The sequence below is a fragment of the Bison bison genome, unplaced genomic scaffold (assembly GCF_000754665.1).
Source record: "Bison bison bison isolate TAMUID 2011002044 unplaced genomic scaffold, Bison_UMD1.0 scf7180017864382, whole genome shotgun sequence".
NCBI lineage: Eukaryota > Metazoa > Chordata > Mammalia > Artiodactyla > Bovidae > Bison > Bison bison.
The window spans coordinates 4,496,901-4,519,651 of record NW_011494954.1 but is presented as its reverse complement, the minus strand read 5'-3'; the positions used below and the strand labels follow the sequence as shown (position 1 = coordinate 4,519,651).

General features: G+C 37.6%; 1 protein-coding gene and 1 pseudogene across 1 annotated transcript in view; both read left to right on the top strand.

Annotated features, from left to right (window-relative positions):
• Positions 1-22,751, top strand: part of FAM73A (family with sequence similarity 73, member A) — a 77,856-nt gene that overhangs the window by 38,116 nt on the left and 16,989 nt on the right. The window contains exon 8 of the mRNA XM_010857612.1: positions 13,680-13,780. Within this exon, the coding sequence (XP_010855914.1) occupies positions 13,680-13,780 (101 nt within the window). The remainder of the gene's footprint in view (positions 1-13,679; positions 13,781-22,751) is intronic.
• LOC105001365 lies at positions 18,718-21,688 on the top strand (annotated as a pseudogene).

The window sequence follows — 22,751 nt, the reverse complement described above, 5'->3', positions numbered from 1 at the left end:
GGTTCAAAAGCATCAATTCTTCGGCGCTCAGCCTTCTTCACAGTCCAACTCTCACATCCATACATGACCACAGGAAAAACCATAGCCTCGACTAGACGGACCTTTGTTGGCAAAGTAATGTCTCTGCTTTTTAATATGCTATCTAGGTTGGTCATAACTTTCCTTCCAAGGAGTAAGTGTCTTTTAATTTCATGGCTGCAGTCACCATCTGCAGTGATTTTGGAGCCCAAAAAAATAAAGTCTGGCACTGTTTCCACTGTTCCCCCTTCTATTTCCCATGAAGTGATGGGACCAGATGCCATGATCTTAGTTTTCTGAATGTTGAGCTTTAAGCCAACTTTTCCACTCTCCTCTTTCACTTTCATCAAGAGGCTTTTTAGTTCCTCTTCACTTTCTGCCATAAGGATGGTGTCATCTACATATCTGTCAATTCTACCTCCATAATATAGCTGTCATTTGTTCTCCTTTCTCTGCACCCTCATTATATTTTGCTTGGATTTAAGAATCCTCCAATAGGGTTCCTGCCTCCCATCTCTCCCCCCAGGAAATCTGTACCTTGTTTCTGAAGTTATCTTCTTGATGCAAAACTCTCATCTTGTCACTCCCAGGTTCTTAGATCACTTTTCTGATTCTATTTGTTTTACTGTTTCCCATATATTCCAGCCAGACTATATCTTCCAAAACTGAAATTCTTCTCTAAGATTGTAGTTTTATAATCAACTCCAGGTTTTTATTAAATTTACCATATATTTCTTTTTCTTTTTTTCTTTTTTACTGATACTCTTCCTTTGCATAATTAAACATGCTGTGAATCATTTTTTTCTGCCTATTGTGGAATTGGTTAGAAGCTGATTTTTTTAAATGTATATTATTACTCCGTTTTTTGTTTTAAACATTTGGATAAATAGTGGCCTCAGTACCATTCATTGAATGATGTGTTCTGTTCTTACTGATTTGAAATACACCCTCTCATATGTAAAGTTGTTTTATATGTGTGTCTTCTCTGGACTCTCTTGTTTTGTTCTGTTTATCTGTTTCTGCATTGGTTTCTAGTATCTTAATTACTATAGCTTTATGAAGTTTTATAATGAGTCTGGATACCTGGTAGGGTGAGTTAATTCACTGCTTTTTTAGGACTGCTTTGGCTATTCTTAAGCCCTTTGCTTTTCCCTGTGAAGTTTAGGACAGCTTGTCAAGCTTCATGAAAACGCCTCTTGAGATTTTGGTTATGTTAGGTCAACTTCATAAGGTGACCTAGTATTATGAAAAATTTACATCTTCATTACATTAACGTTTCCATCTGCAAACATAATATGGCTCTTTATTTACTTAAATCTTGTATGTCTTTCATAATTTTTTATGGTTTCTCCTTACAGGTCTTATATATCTTTAATATATAAAGATTCTGCTACACAGAATCAAAGACTGTGCCTCTATTGCTGTAGCCTCCCAGTTAGGTACAAGAGCATTTATGTAGGGACTTGTGAAGAAACCATAAAAAATTATGAAAGACATACAAGATTTAAGTAAATAAAGAGCCATATTATGTTTGCAGATGCAAACGTTAATGTAATGAAGATGTAAATTTTTCATAATACTAGGTCACCTTATGAAGTTGACCTAACATAACCAAAATCTCAAGAGGCGTTTTCATGAAGCTTGACAAGCTGTCCTAAACTTCACAGGGAAAAGCAAAGGGCTTAAGAATAGCCAAAGCAGTCCTAAAAAAGCAGTGAAAAGGCTATGGTTTTTCCTGTGGTCATGTATGGATGTGAGAGTTGGACTGTGAAGAAGGCTGAGCGCCGAAGAATTGATGCTTTTGAACTGTGGTGTTGGAGAAGACTCTTGAGAGTCCCTTGGACTGCAAGGAGATCCAACCAGTCCATTCTGAAGGAGATCAGCCCTGGGATTTCTTTGGAAGGAATGATGCTAAAGCTGAAACTCCAGTACTTTGGCCACCTCACGTGAAGAGTTGACTCATTGGAAAAGACTCTGATGCTGGGAGGGATTGGGGGCAGGAGGAGAAGGGGACGACAGAGGATGAGATGGCTGGATGGCATCATTGACTCGATGGCCGTGAGTCTCAGTGAACTCTGGGAGTTGGTGATGGACAGGGAGGCCTGGCGTGCTGCTATTCATGGGGTTGCAAAGAGTCAGACACGACTGAGCGACTGATCTGATCTGATCTGATCTGATTATCAGCAGCCCTTGTTAACTCATATTAGTTGCACCACTAGTAATTTGTCATAGGTTCTTTTGGAATTTTTATCTAGACCGCATATCTGCAAATGATAGCCTGTTTATTTTCCTTCTTTTCAACTCTTCTGCTTTTTTTCCAACCTTTGTGTGTTCCTTTCTTTCTTCCAGACTTCCCCCGTCCCGCCCACACCGCCCCCCGCCCCCCCACCTTACTGCTCTGGACAGATTCTTAGAGTCTTTTTGCCTCTGAAGAGCTGTTTACAAAGGAAGACTGTGAGTTAGCTGGCCTGCTACACAGAATCAAAGACTGTGCCTCTATTGCTGTAGCCTCCCAGTTAGGTACAAGAGCATTTATGTAGGGACTTGTGAAGACTGCTAAGGTGAATTACAGCTTAAAAGTCAACTTGCAACTATTTATTTAATTGTTTATTATATGCTTTATGTGTGATGACATGCAGATGAAATAAGGACTAACGTGCCTGTTTTCAGGTTATTTGTGGTCTGATTGGCAGTTAGAAAGCAATATCATATAAATTAGTATAAACCTCAGTGAGCTATTTTGTAAAACACAGAGCGTAAGCTCCTTCTACAAAGCAGAAGACCCTTCTTTTATCTTTCCCACCTCCATTCTTTCCCATACTTCCCAACTGAAGTGCCCTCAGCCTGCTTAAGAGCCTAAGATAAGAACTTAAAAGTAAACAGATCTGGTTTGGGACATGTGGTTATCGTTGGTTATCTGCTGCTGTTTTTACTGAATATCTCTGAAATTTATTTGGAGACTCATATATCATGAGAATCTACAGTACTGTCTTCTGCATGATTATACTTTTCTCCTTTCAATTCAGTTCAGTTCAATCTCTCAGTCGTGTCTGACTCTGCGACCCCATGGAGTGCAGCATGCCAGGTCTCCCTGTCCATCACCAACTCCCAGAGTCTACTCAAACTCATGTCCATTGAGTCAGTGATGCCATCCAACCATCTCATCCTCTGTGGTCCCCTTCTCCTCCTACCTTCAGTCTTTCCCAGCATCAGGGTCTTTTCCAATGAGTTAGTTCTTTGCATCAGGTGGCCAAAGTGTTGCAGTTTCAGCTTCAGCATCAGTCCTTCCAGTATTTTGTAAGTTTTGTGACATGGTTGTAGGGACTTGCCTGGCAGTCCAGTGGTTAGGACGTTGCACTTGCACAGCAGTGTACCCACGTTCCATCTCTGGTTGGCAAGCAAAGTGCACCGTGTGGCCAAAAAAAACAAGTGGCTGAAAATGAGTAGTAGATTCACAAATGTTTATTTCAGTATTTTGATTCAAAATATTATACACACCTATGCTATGTATAGTTTTTGTACATATCAAATATTGTATAATGAAAGTATATATATCTATTGTATTAAACAGAAATTTATGTTATTTGAATTATTTTGGAAAAAAAGTTAGACTTTAGTTGATCACAACAACTAATGAGAGATTGGTAGACTATGGGATTAAAACCTGACACCAAGGAATGCTTTATGTTTTAGGAGACTTTTCTTATCTTCATATCATGCAGAGTGTACACCAATACATGGTTTGGTAGTTTGTTTCTGTAACAGTGCATTGAGGAAGTAAGGCTATTTTTTACTCACTTTGGTTAGACTATTAGGGCAGGACCAAAATGCTGAATTTAATACGAGTGTAAAAATAAACCCGATTAATGACAGATGAAGCTTGTTTACAGTTTCTTGGGCACATTATTTAGTTGATATGTTTTACAGCAAACATAATTTAAGGAATCTCTATTTTAGATCTCTTCTAAAATTAATTGGGCTTTATAGTTTGCTTACATTTCTCTCTTTTTTAAATTGAAGTATAGCTGATTTACAGTATTGTGTTAATAACTGCTATACAGCAAATTCTTCCCAGGTAGTGCTAACGGTAAAGAACCTGCCTGCCAATGCAGGGGACGCAATAGAAACGGGTTCGATCCCTGGGACAGGAAGATTCCCTGGAGAAGGAAATGGCAACCCACTCTAACATTCTTGTCTGGGAAATCCTATGGACAGAGGAGCCTGGTGGCTCTAGTCCATGGAGTCACAAAAAGTTGGAGACGATTGAAGCAAATAAGCAAAGATACAGCTAATTATCTCAATTATACATATATATACATATATATGTGTGTAATATATATATGTATATATATATAGATAACATACACATATATGTGTGTATATATATATAACATACACATTCTTTTTCACTATGGTTTATCACAGAATATCGAATATAGTTCCCTGTGATCTAAGTAGGACCTTGTTGTTTATCCGTTCTATGTATACTAGTTTGCGTCTGCTAATCCCGAACTCCGGAGAAGGCAATGGCACCCCATTCCAGTACTCTTGCCTGGAAAATCCCATGGACGGAGGATCCTGGTGGGCTGCAGTCCATGGGGTCGCTAAGAGTCGGACACGACTGAGCGACTTCACTTTCACTTTTCACTTTCATGCATTGAAGAAGGAAATGGCAACCCACTCCAGTGTTCTTGCCTGGAGAATCCCAGAGACGGTGGAGCCTGATGGGCTGCCGTCTATGGGGTCGCACAGAGTCGGACACGACCGAAGCGACTTAGCAGCAGCAGCAGCAGCAGCAGCAGCAATCCCAAACTCCCACGCCTACCCTCTCCCACCCCCTCCCTCTTGGCACCACCAGTCTATTCTCTATGTCCATGATTCTATTTCTGTTTCATATATAGGCTCATTTGTGTCATATTTTAGATTTCTTTTATAAGTGATAGCATATAGTATTTGTCTTTCTGACTTACTTCACTTAATATGATAATCTCTAGTTGCATCCATGTTGCTGTATGTTTACAGATTCTATAAAGAATAGTATGTGTTTGCAATAGCTGTGTTAGAAGGCAACTCTGAAACCATGAGTTTGATAAGTGTTGATTTTTTTGGCTAAAGCAAAGGACTTTGAAATTCTTTCATAGTGATGTGTATGAATAAATTATAAATTTAGCCCTTAGAAACAAACCAGGAATTTTTGTAGCTTAACAGCATCACTGCATATTTCAGATATGTGTTTAGGCCTTTTTATAATCTATTTTTTTTAACAGAATGAACTCAGAGTCTTAGGGCTGGAATATTTATTTAGTCAACGTTTGATTTCCTGGTGTATGTCAAACACGGTATAAGACACTGGAGGGACCAGAGTGAAGAAGCTCTCACTCTTGCTTTTAGGCAACCCAGAATCTGTCTTTGAAGATAGGCATTAAATTTTTTTATTTTAATAAAAAAGTGCTGTAATAATGTGTTTAGAAGGTGCTCTGGAGGTGTCATACAGAAGTGTGCTTGCAGAAGGTCCATCAGGAATAGGAAAAAAGGTTTTTCCCAGTGGAGGGAACAACATGGGTCAAGGTGGAAAGTGGGGCCTGTTTAGGGAACTGTAAGTTGTTTGATACATCTTGGGAACACAGTGTAAGTAAGAGAGTGGTGGGAAAGGAATCTAGAAAGGTGGGCAGAAGATAAATCTTGAAAGTCTTTGTTTTATACATTTAGGCCAAAGGGAGCCACTGAGAATGATAAGAAGTCATTTAATTAAATTTACCTGTTTGCAGGAGATTGTGGGAGCATTTACTGATACAGTTTAAGTATTTTTTCCATCTTTCTTTCTGCTTACTTATGCATAGGACTTCATTGAGACAGGGAAAATTAGGGATTTTTCCAGCCTAGTACTGACTGTTGAAGAAGGAAATGGCAACCCACTCCAGTATTCTTGCCTGGAGAATCCCAGGGATGGGGGAGCCTGGTGGGCTGCTGTCCATGGGGTCGCACAGAGTTGGACGCGACTGAAGTGACTTAGCAACAGCAGCAGTACTGACTGTACATATTTTCTGGCAGAGAACAGGAAAAGCTGTAAAGTGGGACCTCCTGACCACTAGAGAAATGTTTTTCTTCTTTCTGGTAAGCAGCCAGGTAGAACACTTAGTGAGATTGAAAGAGCTGGCAGCAAGAGGAAATAACCTCAACCTATTGTCTTATGTCAAATGTCAGACAGTTGACGCTTTAAGACCTCGTCCCTTTCCTTCCATGCAGAATCACTGTGGTCAGAGGATAAACTCCCTGAGGGTTTATTTTTAGGAGGTGACATGAATTACAGGCTTAACTTGTATACTCAGACTTCTAAATATATATACTGCAAATTGCAGAACACATGAGAAATTTGCCCTATAACTTCCTGTCATGCATTAAGGCTCATAATCCTAATTTCAAAATGTTTAATAATACTACAAAATGAAGTCTAACTGGGGTTTACAAGTCAAAATAGGTTCAGAGATGAAAGCAGTATAATGAAAATTGCTGGGGTGCCACATAAAAAGGAAATCCCTGCTTCTTGACTTTGCTTTTTATGTATTCAAGTTATATCTTACCCACTTGGATTTTGAAGTGCAGGACCTACACTAACCCATCCAAGGCCTTTGTTTTATGTAGATAAAGGCCTATGTAGCCCCTTGGGAGTGGGCTTCCCTCATGGCTCAAAGAATCTGCCAATGTAGGAAATGCGGGAAGATCCCCGGAGAAGGGAAGGGCAACCTGCTCCAGTATTCCTGCCTAGGAAAGCCTATGGACAGAGGAGCCTGATAGGCTACAGTCCATGGGATTGCAAAAGAGTCAGACATGACTAAGCAACTATACAACAACAGGCCCTTGGGAAGGGCACCTTTGTGATAAGAAAAAGTCCATCTTCCAGGATAATATAGGCCCAAGATGTGGGCTAGAGTTCACCTCCTTTGTCCCATTGACCAGGGACCTTTTGTGTAATGTACAGATTGACTAGCAGTGCTAGTCGCCCCATTAAAGTCTCTATAACATCGGACTTACCCTTTATTACTTTTTGCCCTTTAGGTTATCCAGTTACTTCTCTCTTCTCCTAAAAAAAGATATAAAATGCTGTTATTCCTTTTTCTTTTCTTCTGTTACTCGTTTTGCATCAGCAGCTGTATTTCCCAGTTAGGAAATCACAGTTGTTTCATTGGCCAATCATGGCATCTAAGAAGTTTTGATAAGTAGGGGAAGCCAGAGACAACTGTTGTGGAAACATTGAGCAGTGCCGTAGTATGGGGCTGCTTTGTGCATGTGTTGTTTCATATAGGCAAAATTGTGTACGTGATGATAAAGTAAGACTTGATTTGATTAGATAGCCTTTCTTTTGTTTTAGGAGATTTCATTGTTATTCGTTTCAGTGTTAAGGCTCATCAAGGGAAAAATCAAGAAAATATCATGTTAGCTCACTTAACTATTCCTCTTTCTGAAATTATGTTTTTTTTCCTTCCAGTTTTATTGAACTGTAATTGACATATAGCACTGTGTAAGTTTAAGGCATACCGAATAATGATTTGACTTACATACATCATAAAATGATTACCACAGTAAGTTTAGCAAACATCCATCATCTCATATTGGTGCAAAATTAAAGAAACAGAAAAAAGTGTTTTTTCATTGTGATGTGAACTCTTAGGATTTACACTCTTAACAACATTCATATATAACATACAGCAGTGTTAATTATATTTATCATGTTGTACATTACATAACTCGAAATTTGTATCTTTGACTACCTTCATCCAATTCCCCCCGCCCCATTGTTTTTGGTTTTTGTATTCCACTTTGTTTTTAGTATTAAAATAAATGAGAATAAAAAATTATCCTCAGTATGGATGGAACAGATAGTCATACAGGGTAAACAACAGCAGTAATTTTCTAGATTTCTTAATTATTTTAACAGATTATAGAAGATTCTGGAAAATAGCTTGTCTTGTCAGCAGCGGACCTTTTCCATTTTTAATAAAACCGTAGAAAAGACAAGGTTCCAAATCATATTTTAACTGCTAAAAATCATCTGGAGAATAGCTGCTGACATAGAAGTCAGATGACATTGAGACATTTGGCAGACATCCTCTTCTTGCTGGTGTTACAAAATCCACAAGAAGAGTGGCATCTTTGGAATCTCCACTAGAATCTGTTGAAGTTAAAATAAAGCTGATGCCTTCTAAGTGACATAAAATGGACCATGTCTGGGGATGGCAAAAGTGAGACATGTTGAAAACCCACTTGGATTGGTTTAAAGAAAATAGATCCAGGCCTAAGGTTCCAAGTTCCAGAGCTGAAGTGTCTTCTGATTTTTTCCTTTTATAACTTTCAAGCAAATTGTGCCTTGGAAAAAAACTTAAGTAATATGTGAATTATGAGATTGTGAAAGGAGGAGGAAGGCTTGAATCCAGTCAGATTTTTGGCCTAAGCTATTTGACTATTTAGTTAAAAGTAAACATTATTCTTTCAGTGTTCTTCCAGAGAAGAACATAGTTTATGTCTGTGTATGAATATTTTAAAAGTTCTGGGTGATTGAGACATGTAAAAAAAATGTTCTTAAAAATGTTAGAATTACTATTTAAGAAGGTTAAAAAAAGAAAAGCTGCTCCTCTAAGAGCCAGTGAGGTAACCCATGGTACATTTTTTTGTATTTAGACATCCAATTATGTGAAAAGCTTTTTTTTAGGTACTTCTAAGGTTAATGATGAATCCTTAAGGGGCTTAAGCTGCATATTTCAGGTTTATAGTATCATAAGTTTAATTAATTCAATATATGGAAACATAAGAATTTTAACAGTGCTCTCAAAACAAGATAAAGTCATATAACAGGCAAAATGACCCAGGAAAAATATAGGAGAGGCTCAACAATTAGCATTAGCTCAGTCATGTCCGACTCTTTGTGACCCCATGGACTCTAGCCTGCCAGGCTCCTCTGTCCATGGGAATCTCCAGGCAAGAATACTGGAGTGGGTTGCCATGCCCTCCTCCAGGGGATCTTTCGAACCCAGGGATCAGACCCAGGTTTCCTGCGTTGCAAGCAGATTCTTTACCATCTGAGCCACCAGGGAAGCCCTCATAGCCCGGAATCTGGTGTCAAATGACCTGAGTTTGAATCCTGCCATTCCATTTCTAAATGGTGTGACTATAGGCCAAGTTACTTGACCTTCCTGTCCCTTAACTTTTTGATAATAAAAAGAAAAAAAAGAGTACCTACCTTAAAAAGGTAGGATTATTGTGAGAATTATTAGATAATATATGTGAAACGTGTATTTGGTTTCTGGAGTTTAGTATGTGCAAAATAAATGTTTATTAATCACAATTTTATTGTTACAATTAGATTACACACCTCATAATTTGTCTTCTTCCTGAGAATAGTTCATTATCTCCACCTAAAAATTCTCACTTAAAATTTGAAAACAATCATTAAATAGCAAAGAAAAATCAGTGAGCTTGGAGAAGAAAGCTTGTGAGTGGTACACACGCGTGGCATTAGACTCTGCTATTGCTACTGGTGTTTCCCTAGAGGGTGCTCTTTTCAGTTTGCTCTTGTACTTAACCAGACTTTTTTCAGTTTGCTCTTGTGCTTAACCAGACTTACCAGATTTTTTGACGTTTTGAATTTAGCATCATTTAGATACTTATTCTATCAGGGAATAAAATTCATATCTAATAATAATTTACAGCTTCATTGTGGACATTGAAATATGGAAAGTATTTTTGTTTTTTTCAGCCATCAGGGGCCAAGATCCATAGATATCATTTTTCTTTCCTTTTATTTAAACCCTTAGAAGAACTGTGCACAAAACAAAATATCACAGTGATTTATCATACCCTCTTGTGTACCTGTTAGAAGATAGAAAAATAAAGCATTGCCAGCTCCCTAAAAGATTCTTCTGTACCCCCTCCCAATAAATACCCTTACTACCAACCCCCCAAATTAGCCCCCTGTCCTGAAGCTCATGCTAATTACTTTCTGGCTTTTCTTTATAGTTTTACCAATCAAGTGTGTAGTCCTGATCACTCTTATTTAGTTTTGCCTGTTTTTTTAAATTTTATTTGAATGAAATCATGCATAACATTTTTTACTCAACATGTTGTGAAATTCACTTGTGTTCCTGCATGTAGCAGCAGTTCATTCAGTTTTATTGTTGTATAGTATTTAATTGTATAAATACACCACAGTTTGTGTATTCTGTGGTAGACGGATAGTTGTTTTCTTTCCAGTTTGGGGTTACTGTAATCAGTGCTGTTATGAATATTTCTGTGCATTTAAGCACGTATTTCTGTAAAACACACCCAAGGAGAGAATTGCAAAGTCATAAGAATGCAATCTTGAACTTTGATAGATAATGGCCAAACTTTCCACAGTGGTTTTATCAGCTGTTTCTACCAGTGATGTGTAAGTTTCATTGTTGTATACCCTTAACAAAAAAATGGCCATTTTTTCCTCAAATTGATCATTCTGGTAGATGTGTAATGATATCTTATGGTTTTAGCATTTTTTTCCTAAGAAGAATTTGGTAAGAATTTTCTAAAACTATTGACTAAGATGAAGCCTTTGGTTTTTAATTTTCCTTGCTTTCCATGTCTTTTAATAATTAAGTTAATGATACTTTTAGAAAATGTATTTTAAATTTTAAAACTACATGAAAGCAGTTAATTTGAGATATTACCCAATATTCTTTCTTTATACTTTTTGCTGGCTTATCTAAAAAACAGATGTATTATTTCTCTTCATAATTATTAAGCTGCCATTCCAGGAATCATAACAATTACTGAAATGAGAGGTATGGTCTGTGGTTTATGAAGTTGAGTTTAATGAATAAAACTTTCCAATTCCTCTGAGCCATTTTTCTTTGTTAGCTTTTTTTAAAAATAAAGTACAACCATGGTAACTCATCTGGATGACATTGAATGGCTAGTTACTGTTGAGTGAAGTAAAACAGACTTTTAACAGCTCCTGGGTAATGTCTGAAAGGTAAAGTGACATAAGATAAATGTCTGTGTTCCACTCCGAAAATAGCAAAAGGCATATGGAACCAAGATTTAACTTAGTTGACTTGTAACTTAATCCCACTTTAATTATGCTTTTGGGATAATGAAGGTTGTACTATGATTTCTTTTTGCAGAATTAGTACCAACAATGGGAAATAATTAAGAAGATAAAAGTTGGAAAGTTGTGAATGCTGATTTAATTTTGTGAATAATTTTCAAAAAGCATACATACATTGAAAAGAGAATATTGGAAATTTTTCGGGATAACTGAGTGCCCCAAATAATAGTATTACAGCTATTTATAAGTGTAAAACAATTTATTCTCAAGCTTGAAAAAATTTTAAATTCCTAAAAGGACTTGTGTCTTTGAAAATAGAATAATTTAACCTCAGATTTTGTTCTGTTAATAGTTATTTATTAGTAGGATTTTGAAGTGAGAAGTTAGGTATTTTAAAAGGATTGATGTAAGCTTTATTGGAAAACAATTATAACTTAAATTTGGAAGATAAATAGTTAAAATGTCAACCATGGTCCCACCAAATGTAAAGCAGAAAAAAATATGCTATGTGTATTTATACTTAATTGATAGGAATTGGTGAACTTTGTCCCAATTTGCTCTTCTGCTTGGCTTAGAGATTATAATACAGATTGGTTGGAAATCTTTTGAATTTCAACTAAATTAATGGTTTGGACTGTTTTAAAAACTTTACACTTCCTGTAGAGAATCACAAAATGTCTATTTTCTGGTATTTGGGGGTTGTAAATGGGATTTGGAACATTTATGGTAAAGATAATGAACTTTATTTGGGGAAAAATGATGGAATAGAAATCTGGATGAATGAAAGCCAAAGATTTCTGATTTCTTTTCAAAGAAGATAAAGTATCTGACACACTTAGCAGATTGAAAATGAAAATAAAAATCTGTATATTTTGTTCTTTGCTTTTTTATTCTTGTGATAGAATTTGAAGAGTATCACTTTCTTGCTACAGTGTAGTCAGATCTATAAACAGGTATTGAATTTGTTTGAAAATATAATTTCTTTAAACTTCGTTTTATGTTGGAATATAGTTGATTAGCAGTGTTGTGATAGTTTCAGGTGTACAGCAAAGTGATTGTTATACATACACATGTTTCTATTCTTTTTCAAATTCTTTTCCCATTTAGGTTGTTACATAATATTGAGCAGAGTTCCCTGTGCTATACAGTAGGTCCTTGTTGGTTATCCATTTTAAATACAGCAGCGTGTATGTGTCAATCCCAAACTCCCAATGTATACCTCCCCCATCCCCCAACCATAAATTCAGTCTCTGAGTCTTAATGTTTTGTAAGTTCATTTGTAAGATTTATTTTGCATATAAGCAGTATCATACATATTTTTCTTTTTCTGACTTATTTCACTCAGTACAACAATCTCTAGGTCCATTCCTGTTGCTGCAAATGGCATTATTTCATTCTTTATAATGGCTGAGTAATATTCTATTGTATATATGTACCTCATCTTCTTTATCCATTCCTCTGCTAGTGGACAATTGAAGTTGTTTCCATGTCTTGGCTATTATAAACAGTGCTGCATTGACCATTGGGGTGCATGTATCCTTTCGGACCATGTTTTTCTCTGGATGTGTATGCTCAGAAGAGGTATTGCAGGATGATATGGTAGTTCTGTTTTTAGTTTTTAAAGGAATTTCTGTACTATTCTCCATAGTGGCTGTACCAATTAAAGTGTAACATCAACAGTTAAGATTCCGGATGATAGTATGTGAAGATACTGACATCCACATTCAGAATGCTAGGTGTTGGCAATAGGTAGCCTGACTTGGTATGGTCAAATTAATCATTTAGAAATGGCTTTAAGCTTTTTTAATCCTTTGAAATCATTGTGGGGAATTCCCTGGCAGTCCAGTGGTTAGGACGCTGTGCTCTCACTGTCAAGGGCCCAGATTCAACCCCTGGTTGGGGAACTAAGACCCGTAAGTCACTGCGCTGTGGCAAAAAAATAAATAAATAAAAATAAAATCATGAGGGCAGTTATATTTGACCCTCAAGTAAGCAGAATCAACATCAGTGAGCTACCCTGATCACTTTAGGCCTTTCAGTGTTTTAAAGTAGACCCTAAAGACTAAAATCTTCCTGAGTTATTTTAATTGGTTGGTTTATCACAGATGACTAGCCAGATAACATTTTATGCTGATAGCTCATTTAATGTAAATGAACCTGCCAGTTATCTCAGTTTGGGTAAGGCCACTTGCAATTTAAATTGCTGTGTTTCAGACTACCTGTGGTATAACATATTCTGATTTACCATGCTTGGTAGATAATCAACTCCAGTTATTATATACCAATTTATTATTTACTCAAAAGCTTTAAAAATCTGAAATAGTTTTATCTCTTTTAAAAATAAAAGTGCCTCCTGTGTACTATATAGTACTTTTTTCTCTGCTTGGTGGTGTTCAGCATCAGTTTGAAGCACTTTGAGAGTCTTGTTAGAGTATATCCCATCAGTTTGTATTGTTTTTCTTTTAGATTCCAGAATTCTAATAAAGACTGAAGTTTAAACAAAAAACAGAAAAAATCAACAATAGAATATGAAATATGGCAATGACAAGGAATGTCAACTTCTGAGCTTTTTGCCTTTTCTTTTCAGATAAAGATACAGATGTCACCATGAAAGGGAATGCGGATGACTTCAGCCTGAGAGACACCCTGAGTGTCGCATCAACTGATTCCTTTACTTCAACAGCAGAGGTAGGACATCAGTGTTCCTAATGAGGATTTCTTATTCTTTCTCAGCTGGACATTACTGTTTTGCCATTGTGCTGTAACTCAGTTCAGTAGCCATTTATTTAGTATTAACTCTGTGGTAGATACCAGGATACAAAGATGAATGTACCATGAACATAAGTTCCCACAGGAGTTTAGAGTCTCTTTAGAGAGGTGGACGTGTAAACATAGACTCTAAGTGAACACTTTCATAGACTGGGTTATGGATGAGGCATATCAGTGTGTTAGTGGAAAGCAGTTCACCTTAAGAATCTTAAAATTATTCAGATTGTTTAGCTGAGAAATCATGTTTCTAGATATTTTTTTCCCAAGGAAATGAGATTCAAAGATTTATATATACAAACTATTCACAGCATTTTTAATAATAATGAAAAACTGAAAATAGTGTAATGCCAAATTATGGAATATCCATAATTTGAAATATTATAGTGCCATAAACACGCTTCCAAAGTTTGTAATGACATGGGAACATAAGTTAAGTGAAATGAGTATACAGAGTATGTGCTTGTAATTTTGTAATGAAGTAAAACCTGTTTGTGGTGTATTACGTGAGTATTTAGTCTGAGGGAAAAAGGCTAGATATAAATACACTAATATGTAAGCAGTGGTGATCACTAAATTATGGATTTATGAGTAATTTGTTTTACGCTGAGACTTAAATTTTTTATCCAAAGAGAAGGTTGCAAAGTGGTCATCTGTTTATAATCTTTTCTACTTGAGACAGTTTTAAAAATTACATATGGCCAATTTTATCTTAGAATTATTTCATTTTTATGGTAGATTCTTAGATATTACTGCTGTCCTTTTTCATATAAATAGTATCACACATCTGTTACTGATGTGTGGATTCAAGCTCTAGTGTGGAAAGCTTGGTATTCCAACACCCTTTTCCCTAAACTTTGATTCTGCCTTCTTTAAAGCTGTACAGACCATAATCTTTCATCCTCTCAAGATTTTTCTGTATATGTGTATTTTAGCTATTGCTTACAGTATCATCTCCTGAGTTCACAGTTTTACTTATAAGTAAACTTGTAAGTTTGCAACACACAAAATATATCTACTCATTTTATGAAGTAGCTATTTCCTCTGCTTTTTATGGATTGTTATAGACAGGGTTATCTTTCTTTTTTTTCCCCCCAGCTTTATTGAGATGCAATTGACTTAACATGAAGTTTAAGCTGTACAGAGCAATGATTTGAAACATACATTTGGAATAATTACCACAATAAGGCTAGTTATCACCTCTGGCACCTCACATCATTACCTTTTTTCTTTGTGGTGTGAAGATTTGCTCTCTTAGCAGCTTCCAAGCATATAATACAGTACTGTTAACTAGAGTCATGATGCTGTACATTACATCCCTGGAACTTATTCATCTTCTAACTGGTAGTTTGTACCCTTTGATCAGCATCTCCCCAATTTTTTCTACATCCTGCTCCTGGTAACCACCATTCTGATCCTCTGTTTCTATGAGTTTGGCTTTTTTAGATCAAAATTATATGATACCATACAGTACAGTTGACCTTGGGACTACATAGGTTTGAACTGTGTAGATGCACTTATACATGGATTTTTTTTTCAGTAAATACATACTGCATCATCTGCAGTTGGTTGAATCCAAGGATGTGAAACTATGAATACTAAAGTGCCAACTATGGGACTTGAGCATCTGAAGACTTTGGTATCTGAGGCAGGTCCTGAAAAAGGAAATGGGGGGATGACTATTTCAACCACAGAAGGGGTCAATTCCCCTAACCCCCACGTTGTTCAAGGGTGAACTGTATTTGTCCTTCTCTGTCTTATTGCACTTTACATGCCTTCAAGATCCTGCCCCATACATATTGTCACAAATGGCAAGATTTCTTTCTCATGGATGAATAATATTTGATTGACTATACATACATTTATGTATACCACATCTTCTTTATCCGTTCATCAATTGATATACACTTGAGTTGTTTCCATTTCTTAGCTATTGTGAATAATGTTGCAATGAATATGAGAGTGCAGATATCTCAAGATAGTGATTTCATTTCCTTTTGATACATACCCAGAAGTAGGATGCTGAATCATGTGGTTTAAGCTATAAAGGTTTGATAAATTATGGAAAGAAAATGCATGAATACCACAGGAAGGGCTCACTATCGACAAAATCTCCTAGGAATGCTTCTAAGTGTAAATGTATGATCTCAGAATGTGAATGTTCCAAGATCAATTCCTTTTTAAGAAATGTTTGTTAAATTACTTTTAATTGCACTTACTATATGCCAAGAACTTAGCAGAAAAAAAAACTGTTTAATGAAGAAAGTTGTTAAGAAAATAAGACCAGAAATCCTTGGGAAGTTTAAACAGTTTGTGATAATTTGAAAGCTTTAATTCAGAATTATCAGAAAGAGTTTTTGCCTAAATATTTAGATTAAAGCAAGTCCTGGCATAGACTTTTCTCTAAGGTTGGTCAGTCACTTTTGAAAGTGATTAACAAGATTCTCCTGTATAAGCTTTACCAGACAGTGGTTTGGAACCAGAGCCTTTTTTCCCTGAAAAGTCTTTTTTTTTAAAGCTAATACCTTTATTGAGATATAATTCATGTAGTATAAAAGTTCACTCTCTTAAACTGTACAGTTGAGTGGTTTTAGTATATTCACAGAGTTGTGCAAACTTTCTAATTCCAGTACATTTTTATCATCTCAGAAGAACTCCTACCTATTGGTAATCAATTCTTTTTCTCTCCTACCCCACTGTCCGGGGCGATTACTCCTGTACTTTCCATCTTTGTGGATTTGCCTGTCCTGAACACTTCATACTAATAGAATCGTGCAGTGTATAATCTTTTGTGTTTGATGTTCTTTTACTTAGCATAATTTTCAAGCTCTGAAGAGTCTTTTGAATGTTAGGGAGCCACTGCATTGAGTACTCTCCCGACTTTCCTGTCTGTTAAAGAGATTATCATTTAATTGTTGTTGTTCACTCAGTGGTGGCCGACTCTGCGACCCCATGGACTGCAGCACACCAGGCTTCCCTGTCCTTCACCAACTCCTGGAGCTTGCTCAGACTCATGTCCATCGAGTTGGTGATGCCATCTAACCATCTTGTCCTCCATTGTCATTTAATAGGTAGAATCTAAAATTGCAAAGGGCTTCCCAGGTGGCTCAGTGGTAGAAGAACATGCCTGCTAAGCCGGAGAGGCTGGTTTGATCCCTAGTTCAGGAAGATCCCCTGGAGAAGGAAATGGCAACCCATTTCCCAGGAAATGCCTGGGAAATCCCATGGACAGAGGAGCTTGGAGGGCTACAGTCCATGGGGTTGCAAAGAGTGGGACATGACTTAACGACTAAACAAGAACAACAGTATTTTTTAGCTGTAAATTTAGTTTTTCTTAGAATTACCACAATTACCATTGTGTGTCTGTATATAAATTTAATATATAAGTTGTAGGGTTCTCTTTATTTATTTTTAAAATGTATTTATTCAGCTGTGTCAGGTCTTAGTTGCAGCATGTGGGATCTTTCAGTGCATGCAGGGGCTTGGTAACTGTGGCACACAAGCATAGTTGTTCTTCAGTAGGTAGGATCTTAGTTCCCAGACCACGGATTGAACCCATGTCCCCTGCATTGCACAGCACATTCTTAACCACTGGACCACCAGAGAAGTCCCTAGGGTTCTCTTTAAAGAGAAAGTTTTATTATAATTCAGATACCTCTAGTCATATTCTAAAAGGAAACTTGGAAAGCTTTTGCTTTACCTCTCTGACTTGATAGCTCTTGTTTATAGCAACCCAGAATTATCTTATTTCCTCTGGGGTCAATTTTGTCTGTTTATCTTGGGCTTTCATTTTTGTACTGATGGTTTTCTTTTCAAATTTGAAAGCTTAATTGGTGACTGGATTGATTTTCTCAAGTAGATTGTGTGGGATAACAGCCTTGTTTCTTCTGGAAGAGGTGAACAGGGAAGGATAACTGGGCTCAGTCTATTTCTTTGAGGTTGTTGATTGGCAGGTATTTCTTTAGGATGAATGATGTGGAAATAGCCCAATCCTCAGGGCACACCTGAATACAGAATGGAAAGGGCTTTACTCTGGCAGATGTATCTCTCACCCTGGCAGACTTGCTTTCCCCAGGTGGTTCAAGTAATTTGTTTTGCTTTTTGGCTATGGCGCATGGCTTGTGGGATCTTAGTTCCCTGACCCTCGGCAGTGAAAGCACGGAGTCCTAACCGCTGGACTGCCAGGGAATTCCTGTTCAAGTAATTTTTAAAAAGAAATGTTCTCTGGTTGCAAATTTGTTTTCCTGTAAGCTGCCTTTCTATTCCGTGGCAGAAAGTAGAATAAGATATAGGACAGCTACAGTTATTTGGACACAGACTTCCATTTAAACTCCCATTTTCAATCCCTCTTCTTCAGTCCTGCCCTCATACCTGCTCACTGTGGGCCTGGCGCTCCTCTTTGACTATATCTTCTCTTGAACTTGGGTTTCCCTTGTGGCTCAGCTGGTAAAGAATCCACCTGCAATGTGGGAGACCTGGATTTGATCCCTGGGTTGGGAAGATCCCCTGGAGAAGGGAAAAGCTGCCCACTCCAGTATTCTGGCCTGGAGAATTCCATAGACTGCATAGTCCATGGGGTCACAAAGAACTGGACACAGTTGAGCGACTTTCACTCTCTCGAACTTATTCAGGACTATGGCTTCCTCATCTCTTTCATCTGTCAGCACACTTCCATTTGCTTTCCAGTTTTTGGAAGTCTGTGTATCTCTCCACTATTACATTAGTAACTTGTTGCTATGTAATAAACTACCCAAAGTTTATTGTCCTAGAACCAATAAAATCCAGATGTGGACTGGGGGCTGGTGCCAAGACTGTAGGTCTGTCCCAGGTCTCAGGAGTGTATCTTAAAGGGTGGGACCATGTGCTCCAGTTCAGAGGTTAGTTGCCAGAGTCCTCAGTTTTCTAGGGATTAAATCAGTTAGGGGGCATGTGTCTTTTTGTTAGTCTATATTATAGCCTTCTATATATCCTGGGGGTTCCACAGTCGGGGTTTAATAGAGGCTCAAGTATTTTAGGAGTCTCCTTCTTTAAAATCCAAGGCTTATGGGGTGGTTTTCTGGAGGTCATGGGCCTTAGGGTTAGTCCTGTGAGAACTACGTCCTGAGCACTAATCCAAAGGGCCTGTTGTTTTGGTATTTAATTCTAAAGTCACATATATTAGATAAGGAATATATCCTGGACTATATACTGGAATATATCCTGGAATATATACTCCTGGACTGAGCGTGCCTACCAAAGGCAAGCAGACACCATTTTTCAAAATAGAAAGAGGGTCCTGCTTGAAGAAACCATCAGGGAGAGGCTCTCACAATACAAGAACGTTGGTCTGGGCTTCTAGGCACCCAGATGGCCATTGGGGGCACCTACATTGACAAGAAATGCCCCTTTACTGGTAATATCTCCATCTGAGGGCAGATCCTGTCTGGTGTGGTGACTAAGATGAAGATGCAGAGGACCACTTTCATCCCCTGAGACACCTCTATTATATCCAAAAATACATAAAAACATGTCTATTCACCTGTTGGTCTACGTCAGGGGCATCCAGATCGGTGACATTGTCACAATGGGTAAGCCTGCCCCCTGAGCAAGATTTTGTGAGTTTAGCATGCTCAAGGTCACCAAGGTTGCCAGCGCCAAGAAGTGGTTCCAAAAATCAAAAATCCTGAGACTGGACAGCTGCCCACTCCCCCAGTTATTTCCCATTCAACAGTAACAACGATAGCAAACATTTATTATCTTGTTGTTCTGAGGATCAAGAATGTGGAAATGGTTTATCTGGGTGGTTTTGACTTGAGGTCTTTTGTACACTGTAGTCAAGTATGTTGGCCGGGGCTGTAGTCATCTGAAGATTGACTGGAGCTGGAGAATCTGCCCTAAGCTTACTTACATAAATGGCACGTTGGTGCTACCTTTTGGTAGGAAACCTATGTTTTTTATGGTTTTATGGACTTTTCAATAGGACTGCTTGAGCCTTTTCATAACATGGCACCTGGCTTCCACAAGAGAGAGTGAGACAGAAGCAGTAATTGTTTTGATGTAGCCTCAGAAATCACACGCCATTATTTCTATCTGTTATTGGTTACCCAGGTTAGCCCTCTTCAACATGAGATGCGGTATGAAGTACCAGGAAGAGAGAATGATCATGAGTGGCATTTTATTTTTTATTTTATAATTTAAAAATGTTTATTTGGCAGCATTGGATCTTAGTTGCAGCGTGCAGGATCTTTCATTGTGGTCACATGTACATGGTACTCAGATTGGTTGCCCCATTGCATGGTGATCTTAGTTCTGCGACTAGAGATCAAACCTGTGTCCCCTGCATTGGAAGGCAAATTCTTAACCACTGGACCACCAGGGAAGTCTCATGAGTGCCATTTTAGAAGGCAGTTATTGTAAGTTTATTTCCTTTTTTTTTCTTTTTTATTAGTGAAATAGGGGATATAGTCATTCCTGCTTTCTTTATAAGTCCTATTTATAATTTTAGGTGGTTATTTTGAAAGGAAAATGTAAATGTTAAAAATAGTCTATATTAAAATTGAACTTAGCCTATTTTATGATCCAACTTATAATAGTTTTGGGACTTTGGACGTTTCTTTCATGGTTGTTCAGAGGCTTTTAAAAATATTAGGGCTTTTAAAAATATTACTTCACATTCAGCAAAGTCATTGCTCGCCAAAGAAGATAAGGCCCAGTCTCTCCTGCATCTCTTGGAAGGCATGGGGGAAGTAATTTGAGATGTTAAATAACTTAGAAATGAAGGGCATTTCAAGTTTCAGCTAGCAAATAAAAGAACCCTTTTTCATGGTGAATTACATGTTTCCATATGTGGGGATTAAACTATGTTACTGACTTCCGCTTCTGAAGTAACATCTCAGCTCTAGTAAAATGTTAACCTTTTTCTGCAGCCTTTTAAAGTTTTTAAGAATTTTGTCCAAAAAAAATCTTATTATAAGATATACTCTAAAATGAGAATTTAAGCCATCATTTAGTGATTTGCCTTTTAAAAATTCAATCCTAATGTAATTTAGGATTTAAATTAGTAAATTCTGCGTTGTCATTGTCTCTTAGGAAGAGTTGGTGATAACGTTAGCTAGTGTCAGATCTTCAATGTGACGTATTTTCACAGCTGCAAGCTTATTTTAAGAGACTTATTTACATAGTCAACTCAGCCAAACCAACAAATAAGCAAGATAGACTAATAAATCAAGACTTGACTCTGGAATCTCTTATTGTTGGTTTTGTTCACTTCTTATTAGTATAAAGTATTTTATGTAGCAAGTTTAATTGGAGCCCTACTTTCCTCTTTAGGATTTTTTCTACTGGTAGGTGTACATAGATCCTATTTGTTTTGACAGTGGTACAAAACTTTAAACTATTTACTATCTAAAGAATTTCCACACTAATTTTTTAAACTGTTATGTTTCTTTTTAACCTCAAAAACACTTTTCCTTTAGCATAATCTGTTTTCTGTAAAATATAAAGGGAAATATTACTTAAAGCCGACAGTATATAATGTCAAATATTGTCATTTCTGTCTACTTTTTTTTTTTTTTTTTGCCTCTGGACTAATAGACACACATATATATATACACTATCCTAAATACTGCTGACACTACTCCTTTGGATTTTTGGATAAGGCTGATAGTAGAGTACATAGCGTTTGATATTTAAAAGTACATATAAGCTCTGGAATAAATGCCTGGTTATAAGTTCTGCCATTTAGTAGTGGGCCTTGGGGCAAGTTCCTGCTAATCTAAATCTCTATTTCTTTACCTCTGAAATGTAGATAGTAATTTGTTGTTGTTCCGTCGCTCAGTCGGTCCAGCTCTTTGTGACCCCATGGACTGCAGCACGCCAGGCTTCCCTGTCCCTCACCATCCCCCAAAGTTTGCTCAAACTCAAATCCACTGAGTCAGTGATGCCATCCAACCATCTCATCCTCTGTCGTCCCCTTCTCCTGTCCTCAGTCTTCCCCAGCATCAGGGTCTTTTCCAGTGAGTCAGCTCTTCGCATCAGGTGGCCAAAGTGTTGGAGTTTCAGTTTCAGCATCAGTCCTTCCAGTGAATATTCAGAGTTGATTTCCTTTAGGATTGACTGGTTTGATCTCCTTGCTGTCCAAGGATTCTCAAAAAGTCTTCCTCCTTTATCAGTGGTTGTAAAGAAGTGAGATAATTGAGTATTTAGCACAGCATTTAGCACAGCACTGGGTGGAAATGAAGTGCCAGAACTACAGCATGGAGAAACACTTCTGAAATAGTAGGGTAAAAGCTTCCAAAGATCTCCTCCACAAAAGCAATGAAAACTCTGGCAAAAATTGTCAGAAATTTTCAGAACTCTGAAAATTAAACACTTGTAAAAATTCAGAGAGCATTTATTTAAGGACAGTGGCTGAATCTCCATGCAAAGAGTGAACTTTGTAAATCTTTTTTTTTAACTGTTAAAAATTTTGGCTCCGCTCAGTCTTTGCTGCTGCCTGAGGCTTTCTCTAGTTGTGGCGAGTGGCAGGTTTCAGGGCATGGGCCTCTCATTGTGGTGGCTTTACTTGTTGCAGATCACAGGCTCTAGGGTGTGCAGGCTTCAGTACTTGTGGCCCATGGGCTCAGTAGTTGCAGCTCGCCGGCTCTAGAGCTCAGGCACAGTAGTTGTGGGTCAGCTGCCTTTTAGCATGTGGAATCCTCTTGGACCAGGGGTCAAACCTGTGTCCGTTGCATTGGCAGGTAGACTCTCAACCACTGGGATCACCAGGGAACTCCACACTGTAAATTTTTAACTTGTTCCTTTTCCATCCCTCTCTCCAGAGGAGTCTTGAAAACCAACAGGTTCACCACTGTGGTGACTGTGAAAATCAAGGGCTCAGCAGCCACTGGAAGAAACTTAATGGCTTTGGAGCCTC